The sequence below is a fragment of the Euleptes europaea genome, chromosome 16 (genome assembly GCF_029931775.1).
Source record: "Euleptes europaea isolate rEulEur1 chromosome 16, rEulEur1.hap1, whole genome shotgun sequence".
Taxonomy (NCBI): domain Eukaryota; kingdom Metazoa; phylum Chordata; class Lepidosauria; order Squamata; family Sphaerodactylidae; genus Euleptes; species Euleptes europaea.
Window position 1 is genome coordinate 32,279,710 of NC_079327.1, and position 20,116 is coordinate 32,299,825.

Below are 20,116 nucleotides of genomic sequence, written 5' to 3' on the forward strand. Positions count from 1 at the left end.
AAAGATACGACATTTTGGAGGACTTTCATTCATAGGGTCGCCATGAGTCGGAAGCGACTTGACAGCACTTAACACACACAGGGAGGTGGCGGGTATCAGGGGGGAGCAAAATGTAAAGTGAAGTCTATGTATTATTTGGAATGAGAATGTTAAGATATAAAGAGTAAATAATTTAGAACAAGAAAGAATTAAACCAGTCATGATCAAATGGATGCAGGATTTAGGATTCAATATAGACTTGGATAAATGGGAAAATTTATGGAAGAGGGAGTTTAAATTTACAATAACTAATGAAATTAGAGAAAATCTCTATAAAATGTTTTATAGATGGCATATAACCCCATTTATGATATCTAAAATGAACAGTCAAGATAAAGGAATCTGTTGGAAATGTGGAAAAGAAAGAGGAACTTATATGCATGTCTGGTGGACTTGTAAAAAAATCAAAAAATTTTGGAAAAAAATAATAAAAAAAACAAATAATTTGATTAATAGTAAAGTGAAAAGAAAACCATTATTTTGTTTATTGGGAATACCCACAAACGATATTCATGATCGGGATAGGATTATTTGTCAATATAGTTTTGCTGCTGCAAGGATTGTGATAGCGAGAGTATGGAAACAAACAAGTAAACCCTCAATTACAGAATGGAGAGAGAAAGTGTGGTTATATATGAGGATGGCTAGATTAACAGAAATTCTGCATGGAAATGATTTGGAAGAATTTAAGTTAACATGGTTTAAGGCTACCTCATATTGGGATAAGTTGGCAAAAATGGATTTTACTTTGTTATTTAGTGAGCTATAGAAAATTATTTTTTAAGCAATATTAGAATTTAGATAAATAAATAAAGCTACCGGACACTTCTATGGAAGTCATGGTGATGGGTCACTTTTGGTGGGTGGGGGGAAAGGGTATTTTTCTTTTGATGAATGTATTAAAAAATGAAATGTATTCAATATGTTATGTGAATACCCTTTTATATCTATATATGTATTTTTTTTTCTTGTTTCTTTTTTCTTTTCTTTTTTTTTATATTGTAAAATTTAATAAAAAAATTATAAAAAAAAAAAAAAAGATATAAAGAGTAATAAAAAACTTTAAAAAAAGAAAAAATGCAACTGACAATTTATATTTTTTTAATTTTAAGATAAGTACCGCAACAGTGCTAGGGAACCTAATTAATTATAACGTCTTCTAAAAAAGTTTTGTAGGAATGCATCAGGCATTTATTTTACTGCCAGGCATCTGTTTTTGAAGATTGGTTAGCAATGGGGGGGGGGCCCCACAGGTAGTTAGGGTTGCAGTAAAACAGGGGTTTGCGGGGGAGAGGGAGACCCAAGATCCTTATCAAGAATAAATGGCCTTAGCCCAGTGACCCAGTGCACAGAGCAGGCTGGTAGCTAGGCAGAAATATCCTTCCCTGGCAGTCTGGAAGCCAATGATTACCGGGAGATCTCTGGGGTAAAACACAGCCGCACTTACCTGTAACTGTCGTTCCTTGAGTGGTCCTCTGGGCAGGCACTCTGCGCATGCGCAGGCCAGCCGCGGAGCCGTTGGACTATCGAAGCTTCTCTGACTAGAGATAACGACGCTTCCCCCCTCCGCCAACGGCTCTTCCCGCCTTTATGGTCACGTGACAGAGGGGGGGAAGGGAGCGGCCGTCCCTCAGCGCTCGCTTTCTGTCACATTTCTGCTGGGCGGGGCGGCGGCCTGCCTGTCCGTCCGTCCTCCGAGGGAGGCGCAAGCGGCGCGCTTCCAGCAGCCTCCGCCTTCCTCTCCTCCCATCCCGAGTCGCTGCAGCGGAAAGGGGGCGGAGAGCCGGTGCCGGCCCGCTGGCGCCGCGGCGGCCCCTGCCCTCCTTCCCCTGGCGGTCCAGCGCCGGACGGGCCGCGCCGCGTGGCCGGGGACCATGTTCGCGGGGCGGCGAGGGTCGGCGCTGCTGCTGCTGCTGGCGGCGGCGGCGTGGCTGCCGCGCGCGGCCGGCTCGCTGGTGTGGTACTCGGCCTGGGTGACCACGGCGTACACGGAGCCCGCCGCCAACCGCACGGTGCGGGGCAGCGCCGAGAGCGGCCGCTACGGGGACGCCTCGCCCAAGGAGGGCGCGCGGGGCCTGGTGGGCATCCCCCGCGGCGCGGGCTGGGAAGGCTGCGGCCCGGACGTCGACTACGAGGTGCCCACGCCGCCCGGCGCCGGCGGGGCCCCTCCCGCCTGGATCGCCCTGGTGGCCCAGGGCGGCTGCCGGCTGCAGGACAAGGTGGCCCACGCCGCCAGGAGGAGGGCGGTCGCCGTGGTGGTCTACAGCGAGCCGCGCTTCGGCAACGCCACCCTGAGCATGCCGCACGCCGGTGAGTGGCGGGGGGGGGGCTGGACCCCCCTTCCCAGGGGTCGCTGGGGGTGCGTGGGGGGAGGTAGTTGTGCATTTCCTGGTTTGTGCAGGGGGTCGGACGGGATGACGCCGGTGGTCCCTTCCAACTCTATGTAGGGGCACTTGCGTGCAGCCCCAAACGATGCACTTGCGGTCCACTTTGAAGGTGGATGTTACGGCTGCTAGAAACATTCTTCTAACAGGAAAAATTCAGAACAGCCCCCTACGAGCCCACAGCCTGTGATGTCAACAAAATCTCCCAAGTCCTCTGGAGAGTTCATGAAAACCTCAGCCTCCTCTGCTGGGACTAGATTAGGAGGATTCAACAAATCTTCAGGGCCAGTAGTCGTGTTCTCCTCATTTAATTCATTCAGAACAAAGGCATTTGAGTTAGGGACTGCTGTCAGGCCCTCTCTTGGCCAAAACGCACGGGAGGTTTCGCCTTGGATTTGCCGCTCTCTCAATGCACGTTTTCCCCATCTGAATTCTCCAAACTCTGCATGGGGGCTCCTTGAGCAATTGATCTTAGCAATTGATCTTGAGCAGCATATATCTAGTGTTGGAGGGATATAAGGATTGAAACAAATCTTGCCACTGACCATGTATACTCAATGTATTGTTGAAGGCTTTCATTGGTTCTTGTAGGTTATCCGGGCTGTGTAACCGTGGTCTTGGTATTTTCTTTCCTGATGTTTCGCCTGCCACAGCTGCTGGTGAAACGTCCGGAAAGAAAATACCAAGACCACGGTTACACAGCCCGGATAACCTACAAGAACCAATATACTCAATATATTTTTGAGTTTAGAGAATTCAGATGGGGGGAATGTGCATTGAGAGAGTTGCAAATCCAAGGCAAAACCTCCTGTGCGTTTTTGCCCTGTGTGAACTGGCAAAATCCACTTGCAAACGTTTGTTAAGGTGCAGTGAAAGTGGATTGAAAGTGCATTATTATTTGGGCTGTGTGAAAGGGCGAAAATGCAGGGGAGGTTTTGTCTTGGATTTGCTGCTCTCTAAATGCACATTTTCCCCAGCCAAATTCTCAGAACTCAAAAATAAGCCCTCATGCAGAGTTTTGAGAATTCAAATGGGGAAAACGTGCATCTGGTGAGCAGCAAGGCAAAATCTCCCTTGCGTTTTCGCCCAAAGTGATAATTCTATGATTCTCATGGAAACACGATTGCTTATGCTGAGAAACTGGGGGGGGGGCAGGACACCGAGGTAAGGCGTGAGAGGGTAGCCTCCTGCGGAAATATTTTCCTTCTCAGGGTGCGACAAACATCCAGCCCCTTCAGCCCCTTTCAGAAAGCTCTCCACTTGTTGATCATCTGCCCAAGACCTAGGGGAAAAAAATCTCCTAAATTAATAATAAGAACCCCACTAGATGAGGACAAAGGTCCAGCAACCTGTTTTCCACAGTGGCCAACAGGGTGCCTTTGGGAAGCCCACAAACAGGTCACCAAAGCAACAGCCCTTTCTCTGTTGCTACCCATCTCCCCTGCCCCCTCCCCAAACTGGTTTTTAGAAGTGCCTTTGAACAGGAAACATACAATTATTGATAGATACCCCTTTTTAAAAAAAATCTCCTTTTAAAGTAATCTAAACTAGGGACAGCTACCACATTCAATAAAGAATTGTGTGAACAGGTCCTTTCTTGCATTTTCCTTGAAATGGTGGAAGGGATTTGTTGTAAAAACAGTAGGTATGTTTGAAATGATGCTTGTACTTCTCCGCTGATGCTCAAATGCAAGAGGAGCTGAAGGGTGAGCAAGGAAGGAAGCCACAGATCAGCTGAGCAGCGGCAGCTGTTGCACATCCTCCCCTTAAGAAAGGGTGATGCTGTGAGATGTTTAGGGGGAAAAGTGGGGTGACTTGGTTGTTTAAAGAATTGGCCTAACTGCAGAATTGGCCTAACAAGCTGCCTGGACCAAGTTCTGCCTAGATTGTGTAAACGAGCATGCTACGTGCAATTATCTGTCATAATAATTTCTGTAATACCTGTTGGCTTGGTTTGATAGTTTGTCATAAACGTTGCAGCAGTTAAAAATAATATGCATATTTAATAAGACAAAGTAGCAGTCCAAGGAAAACGCTGCCTTTTATTGGCTTGTGTAAAAATTTCCAAAACTATTTTGCCGTGGACTAATGCTCTACAAAATGGTGTAGTGGTTTAGAGCGGTGGACTCTAATCTGGAGAACCAGGTTTGATTCCCCACTCCTCCACATGAATGGCAGACGCTAATCTGGTGAACCGGGTTGGTTTCCGCTCTCCTACACATGAAGCCAGCTGGGTGACCTTGGACTAGTCACTCTCATCCCCATCTACCTCACAGGGTGTCTGTTGTGGGGAGGAGAAGGTGATTGTAAGCCGGTTTGATTCTGCCTTAAGTGGTAAAGAAAGTCGGCATATAAAAACCAACTCTTCTTCATCTTCTTTAGTATGTCAACAGATGTAAAAGCAGGCTATGAAATGTCCAAGAGATGGGTGCCTAAAGTTCTAGAAGCACATAGAAATGCTGGGTATGACAAATTGTGACTAGCTGGAGAATATTTCAATAGTCCAGACATGATGCTATACCATAAACCTGGCTGAAAGTACTTGGGTGAGACAGACAATAAGAAAAAGGGATCTTCACGGATCCTAGTTGGGTGGGTGGAGTACGTGTTACAGAGAGCAGAAAATGGTGACTGACTTACTGGATGCATTCAATGTATATAAGCTTTGAGAGAAGATGTTTAAAAATAAACTTTGGAACCACTGATAGAAGCATGTGAATTGCTGCTAGCTTCCTAAAGCATCTGAAAGGGTATTTTCATTGATGAAAAGTTTCAAAGGCTCTTTCGGCCTCACTTGGTATATTCTGCCAGTTTTCTGCATTGGCAAGTGTTACTACATTAAAAGTTTTGTCTTGCTTTGTGAACCATTTGCGGCGAACCTGCTAATTTGTGACCAATTAAACTTGGCATTGTCTATAGTTTTATGATGTTCTTCAGGCTTTTATTTCTATTCTGTTTTGAATGGATGTTGGCATTCCCTATTCTGTCTCAGACTACATGTATTCCAGGTGTACATGTTGAGGAAAGTACAAGATCATACCAATGGAAATGTCTGAGCCACAGGACTGTCGTGTAGTTTTTCAGATGTTAATGGTTGTCCTAAATCTGGGACATCTTGGAGCATTGGTTCCGATCTGAACCACCAGGACCTTTTTGATGGTTTTGATGTGTAGCACCTGTGGGAGTTGCTTTATTCCCCTCCTTTGGCCATTTCAGAAGACTTGGAAAACCTTTTTCCAAGGTACTTCATTCGGTGGAGGAGGGGAGGGTGATTTTTGCTGAAACCCCACTTTCACTGCAGATTACCACTTTGCCCTCCAGGCTATCCCTAAAGGTTTCTTGGGCCCCCCACAATCAGAATTTGAGGGGGTTATGTGGCAGGGTGGATTTGAATTAAATCAAATCGATTTAAATCACTAGTCATTAAGACCAAACTTTCACAATTTAAATCACTAGTAAGTAAGAATATATTTAATTTATTTTTTAAAAAGATAAACAGCACTTCTCAGATCACCAGGCCTTGCATTTCTTAGTTGCAGTGTTTACATTTTTCACACATGCCCACCTTACCCATAGGTAGGGGAACTTTGCTAAAATATTCCCAAACTGGGTCTCTTACAGCCTGCTGCCATTATAGGCTTTCTCCTTCAGGGAGAAAATAATATAGTAAATTTCAGGCTGTGCACACAAAGATCCCAAGACTTGTGGAGAATTCTGCTCAAAAGGTTTCACTATCATTTTTACTGCTTGTCCCTCCCTCCTCACACCTAGCTCCTTGTACAGATCTGTTCCGTTCCAATCAGACTTCAAGTAATTGTACTACTCCTTTAGTTCACCTTTTGTCTTTCATATCTGGGAAAAATAAAGCAGATCGTAGAGTATAGGGTTGTCCAGTCCCAAGCCATAGATGCTTCATAAATGAGGGCTAATCTAATGTTGTGATAAGTGCCTGAAGCTGTATGGTTTGGTTTGATTCTCAGATCTGCTATTAACTCACTAGATGGCCATATGCAAGCCAGTGGCGGCTCCCATCTGCAATATGAGAGTAATAATACTTGCCTGCCTTACAGGATTATAGTAGGGATTTTTAAAAGATAAAATAGATGAAGTGCTTTTAACAATGAAAGTGCTATATAAATGCTAAATATTATTATAATATGAAAGCAGGAAACAAAGGGAACTAATGCAATGACTGAGAAAGGAACTGTTGGGAAAATCCATGGATTCTTCATTGGCTGTTTCCTCTTCACTTATGCAGATGCATTCAGCATCTTTGGGTGGAAACTCCATTGAAGTACAATCCTTTGAACAGCTATGGTGATCATCAGAGCATGCAGATAAGTACGATAGCAATCGTACCTCCTAAGCAGGTCAGAGGATCTTTAGTTTTTTAAGTTGATATTTTCATAATTTATATTCTTTGCACTCTTAAATGCACACCTATTTCCCAATAATACAATATACCGGTAGTTATTTGCTTTCTTGTGTCTGCATTTGGGCAGACTGTCATTATAAAATCAATCAGCTTATATGAGAGTTTTAGAACCTTTATGCTCTTCATATTGAAGAGTGGCTTTCTTGTTTATCTGTTGTAAGATCCTATTCCGCACCTTAAACCCTTCATATTGAGTGTATCAGTCATGTACAGAATGTAGTATAAAACTGGATCCATGTACTTACTGTGGGACAGGTAGTGGCCAGGAAGTACAACAAACATTTAGTAGAGAAAATAATTGCTAATTAAAAAATACAAAAAAACCTTCTAAATATAAAAAAAAATCATGTTGGATGAATCTAGTTACTTGTGGGAATCTTTTAAATCCCCCTATGTAGGGGAAGGCAGTGTGGAATGATATTCAGGTGATCATTGTTCCTGTGATCAGGACCCTGTTTGAAATTCTTAAGGACTGTAATGATTTCTGAGACTGATAGAAAGACAGTAGAAAAATGGAAAAACCCTGCGGGGGGGAAGGGTCCCAGGGTCTCTTTTTCAATTTGACTAAGAACGGGGTGGGGGGCTCCTAGCAAATGCTTTCTTTTTGGTATGAGTGAAATGTTTTTTAAGACAAAGTTTTAGTCACTCAAAATATGTGCTATGAAGATTTTTATGTAATACTGCCTGCCTGATGAGAGAATGATAATTTCTCTGTAGACTGTAGATACAAAACATTCTCAAGGATATGTGTTTGTTTAAATATTGCTCATTTTGTCCACAATCAGTATTCCACATATATGATTATGATACACAATTGAAAAGTTTACATCTCATGTCTAGAGTGCCGATACTGTTAAGTTATAAGACTTTTCTCGCTCTGTTTTTTGTTTGTCTTGTGTGAGAGGAAGTGCATACACTTGGATCAACACTAGATGTTCCAAGGGGCAGAAGGATTTCTGCCCATGGAGTATTATTTTTTTCCTCCTTCCAGCAACAGCCCAAAATTCCCCTGAAATTCTGTTCTTGGGGGTCCCCTTTCCCCCAGGAAAGTTTGCTTTTTTGGCTGAGGAACTTTGGTTACTGGCTTGTGTTTGTGGATGTTGGATGAGAATTTATATGTAGTAGAAACTAATCTAGCAATTAATTACGGCCAAGTAGTTCCATCATAATTATAATGGGCCTGGATTTCATTCAATCAATAAAAAGTGGTGAGAAAGTGCATTTGATTCTTGTTTTTCTTCCCCCTCAACAGGTACTGGGAATACAGTGGTTATTATGGTTGGGTATCCCAAAGGAATGGAGATCTTGGAGCCAGTGCGAAGAGGGATTCCTGTGAAAATGACTATTGATGTTGGAACTCGGCACATACAAGAATATATCACTGGACAGTCAGTTGTTTTTGTAGCTATTGCGTTCATCACCATGATGATTATATCTTTAGCATGGCTTATATTTTTTTATATACAGCGTTTCCTCTATACTGGAACACAGTTTGGAAACCAGGTAATTACTAGTGGTGATGGTGACTCTTACCCTTTGCTATCTTTTAAAAACCTCTTGCCTAATAACGGGCAGGTGTTCAGAACTTACTTGAAACAATGTGTGGCAACCTTCTTATCTTCTTACCTCATCTGAGAATGCTGCTTAACCTGAACAAATTTCTTAATACCAGCTCCTTTATTGCCTGTTGATATTTATTGTTGCTACTTGTTTTTTAGAGCTAGACATATACTGTATCTGGTACTCAACAAAATGATTTTTTTTTAAATTGCAACTGGACCACGGCTCTTCTGTAACTTTTTCTGTAACCAACAACCAACAGAAAAAGTGGAATTATAAATATTCTCAGCTGGCAAGGAACTTGCTTCTCTGAGTCTTTTGAGATAAACTGAGAAATAGCTAACACTTGAGTAGGCTGTGGGACTTAATTGCTTTAAATAAGAGCAAGTACGTTTGGTCTTGGTAGGTGTTAATGCAGGTGGGTGTTGTTTTTCCTAGAAGAAACAGAAAGATGTTGCAAATTTATCTCCTGGGGGACACAGCAAAATGAAAGTATTTGTTTAGTTCTTAATTAAAACTGTACATATCTGTGTTGGCTGGCTAGTTGATTCAAATCTGTATGTGAAATTTGCCCTCACCACCTTGTTCTGCTCTACTGCATCTGAACTTGACATAGATCAATCTTTTTGTGGGAAGGTTGATCTGTTGTCTTCTCTACCTACAGCTTTCCCTTCTTTTCCCATTTCTTTACTTTGTCATTTCGCTTAAGCCATCCTGCTTCTGGTCTCCTTGCCCCTCAGTTTCCTTACTTCCTATGACTTCTTCCAGCTTAGTCCTGAACCTGTACTTCTCTTCCTAGTATATGTGTGATACCAGCTAGTATAATACCAGCTAAATTGAACAGCTTTCTGTTCAGTTGGGCCTCAAAATGGAATGCTTGTGAATCTTGCATGGCATTGTATCAGTCTAAGTGAGGGATGTCGCCACCATAAGAACAGTAAAATATAGACTAGAGTGAGCTATTTATATGGTGTTTAGACCTTTTTTTGCTGTCAAGCTATTCTCCTCCAAGGCAAGGGCATCTTCATGAGTGGGTGTTTTCCCACTCTTTCCAGGAGGCAGGACCAAACTTTATTTCCTGTCGCCTTGGCGGGAAGACCGCCCCGGCTCCCCAGTTTCCGTCCTGCCTTTAAGCAGAGAGCATCGACTTCGTTCAGCTCTAGATTCGATCTAGTTTATTCAGCCTATTGTATACCTGTTTACCTTGTCCATTGTAATTTGTTATCTTTGTTGTAAGCGTCTTCCCAGTACGTCCTTTCAAGCCTCCTGTAAGTCCTTCGAATCTCCCTCTTTCACTTCCCCCCTCCTCTTTTCGAGCCGATTTGGCCTCGGGAAGAAGCAAGATGGCCGACGCTGTTGTAGGGAGGGAAGACGATCTCCTCTCAGTGGAGGATTTCCAAAACAACGGGCTGGTCCTTTCCGCCCAGGGAGGGACCCCTTCCAATGGCCACTTGAGCGGAGCCTTGGGGAAGGGACAGGAAGCAGTGGTTGCGGAGGCAGCGGTGGAGCACCCGCTCCCGGCAAAGAAAAAAAAGCCACAAAAGGCTCCCAAAGCCGCACCGCTGCCAACGCTCAGGAGGAAGAGGTGCAACAAGATGCCGAGAGCCGGTTCCTTGCGAGCCATCTCCTCGGAGCCTGATAATCGGTGGGCCCCAGTTCAGCCTGCAACGCTCGCACAGCCTTTGATCAATCCTGGGGTAACGGTAGGATCCCCCCAGCCGGGAGGTGGCGACCAGCCCCCTGCAAATTTGGCGCCAGGCGGGAGGGTTTATTTCAATGAGGAGGCCAACTACCTAGTGAATATGGCCCTTCAGAGGCAGTGGCAGGCCTTTCAGGCCTTTCAAATGAGGGCTCCCCCCCCCTTTGGGTAATGCAGGAACCTTCACCCTCCTCTTCTTCTTCCCAACCGATCAGTGTGGGGCGGGAGGATCCACTATCGCCTGTGGCCCAGACAGCTTGGCCCACAAAGGCGGCCACAAAGTGCCATCAGCCCTCCTCCTTACAATGTGATCCAAATTCCTCTGATCAGGAATCTGATCCTGAGGAGTGCAAGGAGGGCGAGTTTGATTCCAATGAGGAGGTTGCTCCCTCGGATGATCAGCAACCCAGACTGTTTTCTGGGGACGATTTCCAGGGATTATTAGCCAAAGCCCTCTTAGCCCTGGACCTTAATGAGGAACAGGAGTCTGAGGAGCCCACTCCTAAAAGGAAGCAAGGGGTTAGGGAATACTTCCCTAGGAAGCCAACTCATACCAACTCTGTGCCCTTCCCTGAATTTTTCCTCAGAGCAGTTAAGGAGGAGTGGGATAATCCTGCTTCTAGCAGGCAAACACCAGCCAACATAAAGAAACTGTACACATTAGCTCCTCACGCCATGAACCTGCTCAAGGTGCCTGTGGTAGAAGCACCCATAATAGATCTCCAGACCCCGGGTCTGGTTCCTGAGGATGGAGCTGGCTCCATTAGGGACCAGCTTGATAGAAAGGCTGAGGCCTTAACTAGAAAGGCTCACGAGGCTGCTGCCCTGGCCATCCAATCTAGTGCTACCATCTCCATTTTTGCCAGAGCATCTTATCTCTGGATTAAGAAGCTCATACAATTAGTTCCAGAGGACAACCAGAGGGTCTCAGCGGGTTTGGAGCGAGTCTTAAAAGCCACCACCTTGATGGCCGATGCCTCATTGGACTCCCATTTCCTTCTCGGCTAGGTCCATGGCCTTCATCACATCTACCCGGAGGGCATTCTGGCTCAGGGCATGGCCCGCTGATTTTAAGGCCAAAACAACTCTAATGGCATATCCCATCCAAGAGGGTTGTCTGTTCGGGGAGAAATTGGACAGGATCCTTATTGAAACTAGGGACAAAAAGCATGTGATGCCCAGGCAGCTCAGGAAGGAAAATCGCACGTCATCATATCAGTCCTTTCGTCCCTCCAAAACCCCATTTCGTTACAGAGCAGACTACAGAAAGGGTAGCTGGGCTAGCAACAACAAGCCTTTCCACAAAGGCGGGAGATTCAATAGACAGAACCAGCACCCTCGTTCGGACAAACCCGACAAGTTTCCAAAACCTAACTCACAGTGACTCCAGGTCACTGCAGCTGGGGGGATGTCTACAAGCATTCTCGCACAGGTGGATGGAATCCAACCCGGACATCTGGGTTTCTCAGATAGTTTCCAAGGGTTACTTCTTGGAGTTTGTTTCCCCTCCCTTAGATCGCTTCCTCCATTCCCCAATCTCGTCCAAAAAGACAAAACACTCCAGAACTCAACGCGCCATCAACCACCTTCTTCAATTGGCGGCTATAAAACCAGTTCCGCGGCTAGAACATTCCCAGGGTATATTCCACCTTCTTCACCGTTCCCAAAAGGAACGTTCCCAAAAGGAGGCCATCCTCAATTTAAGATACGTAAACCAGAGGATGCAAAAGAAACGTTTTCGCATGGAGACGTTAAGATCCATAGTGGAATCTCTTCTTCCTGGAACGTTCATGACCGCAGTGGATCTCAAAGAAGCCTATCTGCATATCCCCATCCACCCCATCCACAGACGTTTCCTTCGATTCGCTTACGCACGGAAGCATTTTCAGTTCAGAGCCCTCCCCTTTGGACTTTCCTCAGCTCCTCGGGTCTTTTTGAAGGTTCTGGTTACCATAATAGCTATCCTGAGGCAAGAGTCTGTCCAGGTACACCCGTACCTGGACGACAGCTTGATCTGTGCACAGACCCCGGCTCAGTCCCGTGCTCACACATCTAGGGTCATGCAGTTGCTACAGGAGCACGGTTACCTGCTCAACCTAGACAAGAGTTCCCTCACTCCATCGCAAACAATCACTCATCTGGGGGTCAGAATAGACTCCAGGACGAATACAATTTCCTTTCCACCAGAGAGAATAAGAAAGATAGTTTCCCTAACCAAGACCATGATCCAAAGCCGAAGACCTCACCTCATGGCCCTGGCGAAACTCATGGGTCACATGGTCTCATGTATCAACATCGTTCCATGGCAAGATTTCACCTGCACCCTCTCCAGTAGACACTTCGCCCCTTCCAGAGGGACATACATCACATACAGGAGGAGCAGGTTCATCCACTTGCCACCCAAGCTCAAGCAAAGCCTCCGCTGGTGGACCAACTCATCCAACCTGAGCCGACCCCAGCAATACATTCACGAAGACCCTCTGCAACTGTTCACAGACGCAAGTCTCGAGGGCTGGGGAGCCACCCTCAAGGAACAGATGGCTCAGGGCCTCTGGTCAGAAGAAGAAAGAAAACTCCATATCAACATCTTGGCGCTTCGGGCGGTGAGACTGGCACTTCTAGCCTTCTCCACAGTTGTCCGACACCATCACATATTGATCAGGTCAGACAACATATCGACCAAAGCGTATATAAACAAGCAGAGAGGGCCGCGATCTTCTGCCCTTCACAGGGAGGCTTCACAGATCTTCAAATGGGCCCAGATCCATCTAAAATCTCTGAGGGCAGAGCATATCAGGGGAGTCTTAAACACCCAAGCGGATTGGCTCAGCCACCAAACCTTGGAGGAAGGGGAGTGGTCATTGGACCAGAACACCTTTCACTCCATCACGAGCAGATTCGGCCTCCCGGAAATAGACCTATTTGCCTCGGACAGCAACCACAAGGTACCACGTTTTTTCACCAGGTACTTCCACCCCCGAGCGATGGGAACGGATGCTCTGCTGAACCCTTGGCCGCAGGGGCTACTCTACGCTTTTCCGCCCCTCCCCATCCTACCCAGAGTGCTCCGGAAGATTCAACAGGAAAGAGCCAGAGTCCTGGTCATAGCCCCCTTCTGGCCTCGCAGGCCGTGGTTCACCACTCTCCGCAGAATGTCGGTACAGGAGCCTTGGAAAATACCAACCTCTCCAAACATGCTACGCCAGGGTCCGATAGTACACCCAGAACCCCACTGGTACTGTTTGACCGCCTGGGTCTTGAGAGGAGATGACTGTTAACCAATGGATATTCCGAAGAAATAGTGAACACCATGTTGGAGGCTCGCAAGCCGGCAACCAAGAGAATCTATACAGCATCTTGGAAAGCCTTCATCAGATGGGCTCACAGAAAACACTTTGACCCGCTTGCTCCAGGAATTAGAAATATTCTTGAGTTCCTACAGGAAGGCGTGCGCCTAGGCCTGGCTGCTTCCACACTCAGACGACAGGTGGCAGCTATCTCCACGGTAATTCCCATATCGGAAGGCGTACCTATCTCTCAGCACAGAGACATCATCACGTTCCTGAAAGGAGTCACCCAGATCAGACCACCTACCATCCATCGCTTCCCTACTTGGAAGCTCAACCTAGTGTTAAGGGCTTTAACTTCAGATCCCTTCGAACCCTTAAAGACGATACCTCCAGGTTCTATTCTTGACAGCCATCACATCGGCACGGCGAGTCTCCGAGCTCAGAGCACTATCGGTCAACAAAGGGCTCTGTGTATTCCACAAGGACAAGCTGGTCCTTCGAATGGACCCTTCCTTCAGGCCTAAAGTGACATCACATTCACCTACCTGTCAGAGACACTCTCACTTACCTGCATACCTACCCATCCCTGGGATGAATCAGGTTCAGTCAGTTTATCAGAACAGTTAGCATTCCAGTTTCCCCTTTTGCCTTTAGAGCCATCGAGGGTCAATGTTTAATGTTTTGAATTCCTGTTTCCTAATTTACCTTGTTGTACTGTTCCCTGTTGGTGTTTTTTATAACTCTCTAAGTAGCTAGGCAGACCAGTAACTGGGGAGCAGAGGCGGTCTTCCCGCCAAGGCGACAGGAAATAAAGTTTGGTCCTGCCTCCTGGAAAGAGCGGGAAAACACCCACTCATGAAGATGCCCTTCGCCTTGGGAGACAAGGAACCTTCACAATGAGTATCCAAGGCTCCATTGTGTTCTCATTTTTTAAATGAATGTGTGCTAGCCTTTTTCTTCATATTCTTTCTAATATATATTTTTTGCCATCAAGTCATATCTGACTTATGGTGACTCATGGTGGGGTTTTCAAGGCAAGAGCCGTTCAGAGATGGTTTGCCATTGCCTGCCTCTAGGTCATGACCCTGATATTTCGGAGGCTTCCCATCCAGATACTTGCCAGGGTCAACCCTGCTTAGCTTCTGAGATCTGATGAGATGAGGCTAGCCTGGGCTATCTAGGTCAGGGCCTTTCTAATATAGCGGCCAACAACAGCATCATGTCTTTTATATGGATACCTGAGAAAGACCTATATTGTGTCCAGAATTAAATACTTGTCCTTAAAGCAACCTTCTATTTCGAGGAGTCCTCCAGTACTGGAGTTTTGTTGTTCCTTTGAGGGCAATATGCATTTCACAGAAGCTCTCTCTGTTTACATTTGTAATTTCTGGAAGCCAATCTATGAATCCCAACTGGATAAGGATTTTGACTGTTCCTTATTTACACCAGCATGACAGAACAGGTCAGGATTATTTTCTTAATCTTGAGGGCTCTATGAATTGCTTAAGTGGCTGAAAATATATAAACTGGGGAATATAAAATGAAGTGCTGTGTAAGGAATGAATTTCATAAGTGCCTCGCTGAAGTCTAATGGTAGAGGAACTAAGATGGCTTTCCATTGCTAGCTTTGTTTCAGTAGGAAGAGCTGTGTAGTATTCTTCACAAGCAGAAATGATCTGACCCATACGAATAAATCTTCCAGTTAGCCAAGTTTTTATAGTGACAATTTTGCTTGTAGCTACTGTGCTTTGTATATTGAAAACATGGTGTAGAGGCAGTGAACATCATTCAAACATTATTTTGATAGGCACCTACAGTCTCTCTTTCATATGATATATTGTACAGAGCCATGCTTCTTTTTAGAAAGTGAACTTAAAATATTTACCCAGTGTGGATGATAGATCAAAACCCATAAACCATCTGACAGGTTAAAACTTTTGTCTGCAAAATACTTCGGAATCCTTCATAAAATGATGCCATTGAAATTTTGGATACTAACTTGAGGTTGTTTTTTTAAGGGACACAGAAAAAAAATAAAGAAAGCAATTGGCCAGCTGAATCTTCATATTGTGAAGCATGAGGATAAGGTAATTTTGATCACACTAATGTAGAGTGAAAACTTTATTTGATTATAAGTTCATTAAAATGAAATTGATGAAAATTCTGTATATAGAACTGGTTGGATGATTGGCTTTAACTGGGATTTTAAAAAAACTACATCATTTACTCTAGTGTTCAAGGGTACATTGGGCTTATGTTTTATGATAAGTGATAATACAGTATTTACTCAAATGTAAGACTTTTCACAGATATGCCATCAAAAAGAAGAGTGGGGGGTTGACTTACATTTGAATACAAGTTAGAGTTATGTCCAGTAATTTTTTTGTATGTAACATTTTTAAGGGATCTTACATTCAGAGTTGCCTTCCTTTCAAGTAAATATGGTACACTTGAGCACTTTGGATACTTTCTACGTTTTTAGTCTTGCTACTTGTCTACGGTTAAAATATTTTTTCTATAAAAATAGTTCACCATCAAAGCATATTCACCATATTGTGAACCTTGCCTGAGAAATGCAAGTGATTGTATAAAATGGACATTGATTTGATTTCGGGTTATATATGCCATTATAAGTCTAACCTTGCTACTAGGGGACTGTTTTTTTCCAGTGATAATACTTTTGGCAAAGTGGAAGGTGGGATTTTGCCTGATTCCCCTTCCTTGCTGTAGCCTTTTTGTTGCTTAGCATATCATTCACGGTTATGAATCCTACCAACTGACATCCTCAGCTTCTCATTGTTCTCCAATGCCCTAGCATCTATTGCAATATTTGTTGAAGCATCCTTCATTGTGTAGAAAAAAGTGCACCTCAGCCTCTAGCTTTAATTAAAAATACTGTGGATTTTAATTGTAAACTGCTTTGAGAACAAACCTGGCTGAACAGCAGGCTATAAAGATATTAAATACATTATACAAATTAGCACTAAAGCTAGTGTGCTGCTAGTTTTCCAGGTTAAGCTAGTTTTCTCTTTCCTTTTCAAGATGGGCACAAACTTATTCTATCTACAATATTCTGGAACTTCAGTAAATCCTGAAGTTATTTTATGAGCAAAGAAAACTTTCACTGAAATACTTACGCGAATATTGGAAAACAATACTACCAGTGTGCTTAAACAACTCTCTAACTCCCTCTCTTTTATTCCCCACAGGGGTTAGATGTTGATGCTGAAAATTGTGCTGTGTGCATAGAAAACTATAAACCAAAAGACACAGTTCGGATTTTGCCTTGCAAGTAAGCTCGTTAACTTCAATAGACTGGTTCTATAGGTGATGTCCCTTAGAAATGTTTTAATTAACCTATGTCAATAAAAGTTTTCTGCAGTATATGGAGAAGACAAATGCAGTATTGCTGCTGTATGATGCTAGACATAGTAAAAACAATATTTAATTCTTCTGATTCATGACTTTCAGTGTTCTGAAAATAGCCCGTTGGGGAATTGCTTTGTGCATGAGAATGCTCTAAATTAAGAGGCAGAAATGATGGAACAATATGGGTCCCTTCTACAGCTTTTCCATTATGAAAAAAAGTTTGGTTGTCTTAGGGTTTTTTAGCATTTGTTGTTATGTTGTTTGCTGAATCTTCTATTAAAGAAAAAGTTCCATCAGGAGTATTTTTATATTAGTTTTAATGATACTGCCCTCTGTTTTTCAGACATATATTTCATAGAAAGTGCATTGATCCTTGGCTGTTGGACCACAGAACATGTCCAATGTGCAAACTGGATGTCATCAAAGCTCTAGGAAGTTGGGTATGTATAAATAAATCTTTGAGGTGGCCCTGGGTATGTCTTGTACGGGGCTGAGTCGTGTGTATTTCTTCTCTCCTTCCGTATCGCACTACTTCTGGCAGAGCACATAGCTTGTTTGCAGAAGGTGCCAAGTTTAGTCCACAGCATCTCAAAAGTGCAAGGGTTTTGGTGGAGCTAGCTCTGCCTGAGATTTTAAACAGCCAGTGCCAAGGACAGTAAACAGCACTGGGCTGGATGGTCCAGTTGTCATTCTAGGTATACGGCAGCTTAATACATTGTGTACTCATGGAAACCATAACACATGAAGCTGTACTTAGAACAGGAAGTACACATCCAATAAAATCACATGTTCTCTTGGGACTGTATCACTGTAGATAGAGTGAAGGCAGGAGATGCAGTTTTAACACGGGATGGAAAATCCTGTCTTAGCATAGAAAATCCTGTCTTATGGAAAGCAGGCATATTGGATGGGAAGCTAAGCTAGAACACTTCTGCTTGACATGATAAATTTCCATCTGCAATGAGCATTTGAGGAACAGCGCTTACTGTGACCCAGTTTCTAGCTGTGTTCTGAAGTGCTGACAGGCACAGGAGTGCTATACTATTAGGCTTTGAAATGAACAAATAGATCAGCTCTTACTGTCTGTCCTACTTCAATGGGGAAGCAAGTAAAAATACATTATTTAGTGATATCCTGTGGTCATACCATGCCATAATAGGTGGATAAAAGGAGTAACAGGAAAGACCTATTGTACAGTAAAGGTTTGGACAATTATTGCTGGGAAGCATGTTTGCTTCCTGCTATAACAGTGTTTCCAAGGGCAGCACTTCATGTAGCTCTCTGAATAGCTGCCATTTGCTGAGAATGAGCTAAGGCTAATCTTGCTGTTGGTTTCTGTTTCTTGCACAGACCAGGTCTTTCTCCTTCTGAATAGTCTTGCTGATTGCAGCTTCACAGAATTTCTTTTTATCTTGAAAATTTAGTGGGAGCCGTTATAAACCAGGCCTGTTACTCTTGTGTGTAATCAGCCCTACCTACTCATGCATTTCTGGAGGTGCTAGTGATGGCAGTCAGAGAAACTGGCTTAGAGAGAGTTGATAGGACTGCATTTTAGTTCTGTTAAAAATAAACATATCTCCCTCACCCCAATACTCCTTGTGCTGACCAGTACTATTTTTTTAATTATAAAGGGAGAACCTAAAGATTTACTTGAACTTGCAGTGCCTGAATCAATAAGTGGCAGCATATCAGCTGAAAGCTGGAGTATTACTGTACAAGAGGATAGAAATGAACTGAGTGACACATCAGCATCCTCTGCTCCTGAATCTGCACTAAATTGTAGCAGATTAAAAGAAGATGTAGGTGAAACAACAACACTACTTGGTAGGTAACAACTATGCTGTATGTTTAAATCTTTCACGGAAAAATTTGCCCACAAAATTTCAAGTGCTCATCCAAAAGGTTTACCTTAGTGTAGGTACATTTTAGAAAATTGTCTCTTGCTTATTTTAATAGATCATATGAGCTTAATAGGAGATATTATCTTGTTAGAGCAATGGGGTGAAACTCAACTGGAGAGGAGTGAAAAGATGGGGAGGGGCTGTGAGGAACTGGGAACTTTAAGAAAATTATCTTGTAATACTGGGTATCTTTTCCATTGCCTGCAAGAGGCTTTGGAAATCTAAACCATTCATCTTAAAGATTTCTTGTGTTATCTTGAATATTAGTCAAGGATCAAATTGGGATGATATTGTTAATGAAGATCTTTTTGGGTCTCTAAGATCTTAAAATGTTTTGATGCAGTGTAAATAGAAAAGTGTTATTCTTTCTATGATGTAGATATTAGAGCTCACAAAAGTTACTACATCCATCTTTATTTTCCAGAATTGGATGGCAGAGGCAATCAGCCTGAAGAATTCCTGTCCAGTGGGAACTCTCAGTGAAAGTTTTAAATTGAAACTGAGAGCTAAAAACATACTTTATTTAAATGTTATGGCCATGTGTTGAGCGTATGAAATGTTTTAACATTTCAATTCATGTTCCAAAAGGGCTAATATAACTAGATTTTGTATTAGAATATTTTTAGGGAAGCTCTGATCCTACAGAAAGAGTTACACCGATGTTGGTTTTGTCTAGAAATGAGAGCTGTATCAATTGATGGGGACAAAACCAGCATGAAATCTGTGGGTGCTTTTTTTTTTTTTTAACTTTTCTGAGAGTATTGGAAAACAGGCCCCCTTTTTTCACTTGATTTCTGTAGGAGCAGGGTCCAAGGGAATGAATAGAACTGATTTCTTAAAGATGCTACAAAAGAAAATACCCTTGGGTAAAGAACAGGAAGCTTAAGATGTGTGACATAACTTATTTTTGTGCCAGAAAGCGCTTACAGATGTCAAGTCTGGGAGAAATATACAAGCTAATAGATAAATAATGGTGGGTTGTTGCATTACACACAGCATGCATTTATCAAACCTAGAATGTTCTTAAAACTGTTTTGTTTAAAAGATTAACTAGTTAATGTATGATATAGACTTGCAAAACACCAGGCTATTTAAGTGGCTAGCCACATACCTGAGAAAATTACTGTAAAAGTCAAAAACACTTAGGCTGTGCTATGTATTTAAGTTTCACGGTTGAAGTTATTTCTTTTGCATTGCCTTGGTACATAGATCAACTGCATTAGTTTGTTGTGCATGGTAAAAGGTAAAGGTCCCCTGTGCAAGCACCGGGTCATTCCTGACCCATGGGGTGACGTCACATCCCGATGTTTCCAAGGCAGACTTTCTTTGCAGGGTGGTTTGCCAGTGCCTTCTCCATGTTGTGTATGGAGAGTTATTTAAAACTTATGCAAGTTACCTCAACTCTTACATGAGTAAAACTGAAGTAGAATTCATGGTTG

General features: G+C 43.5%; 1 protein-coding gene across 1 annotated transcript; it reads left to right on the forward strand.

The window, feature by feature from the left end:
- The first annotated feature begins 1,913 nt into the window (after window positions 1-1,913).
- On the forward strand, window positions 1,914-19,160 carry RNF149 (ring finger protein 149). Its single transcript, XM_056862156.1, has 7 exons — window positions 1,914-2,349; window positions 8,111-8,361; window positions 15,426-15,494; window positions 16,617-16,699; window positions 17,120-17,216; window positions 18,408-18,600; window positions 19,102-19,160. Exons 1-7 carry the CDS (start codon window positions 1,914-1,916, stop codon window positions 19,158-19,160), a joined length of 1,188 nt encoding a protein of 395 aa, XP_056718134.1.
- Window positions 19,161-20,116: the final 956 nt, after the last annotated feature.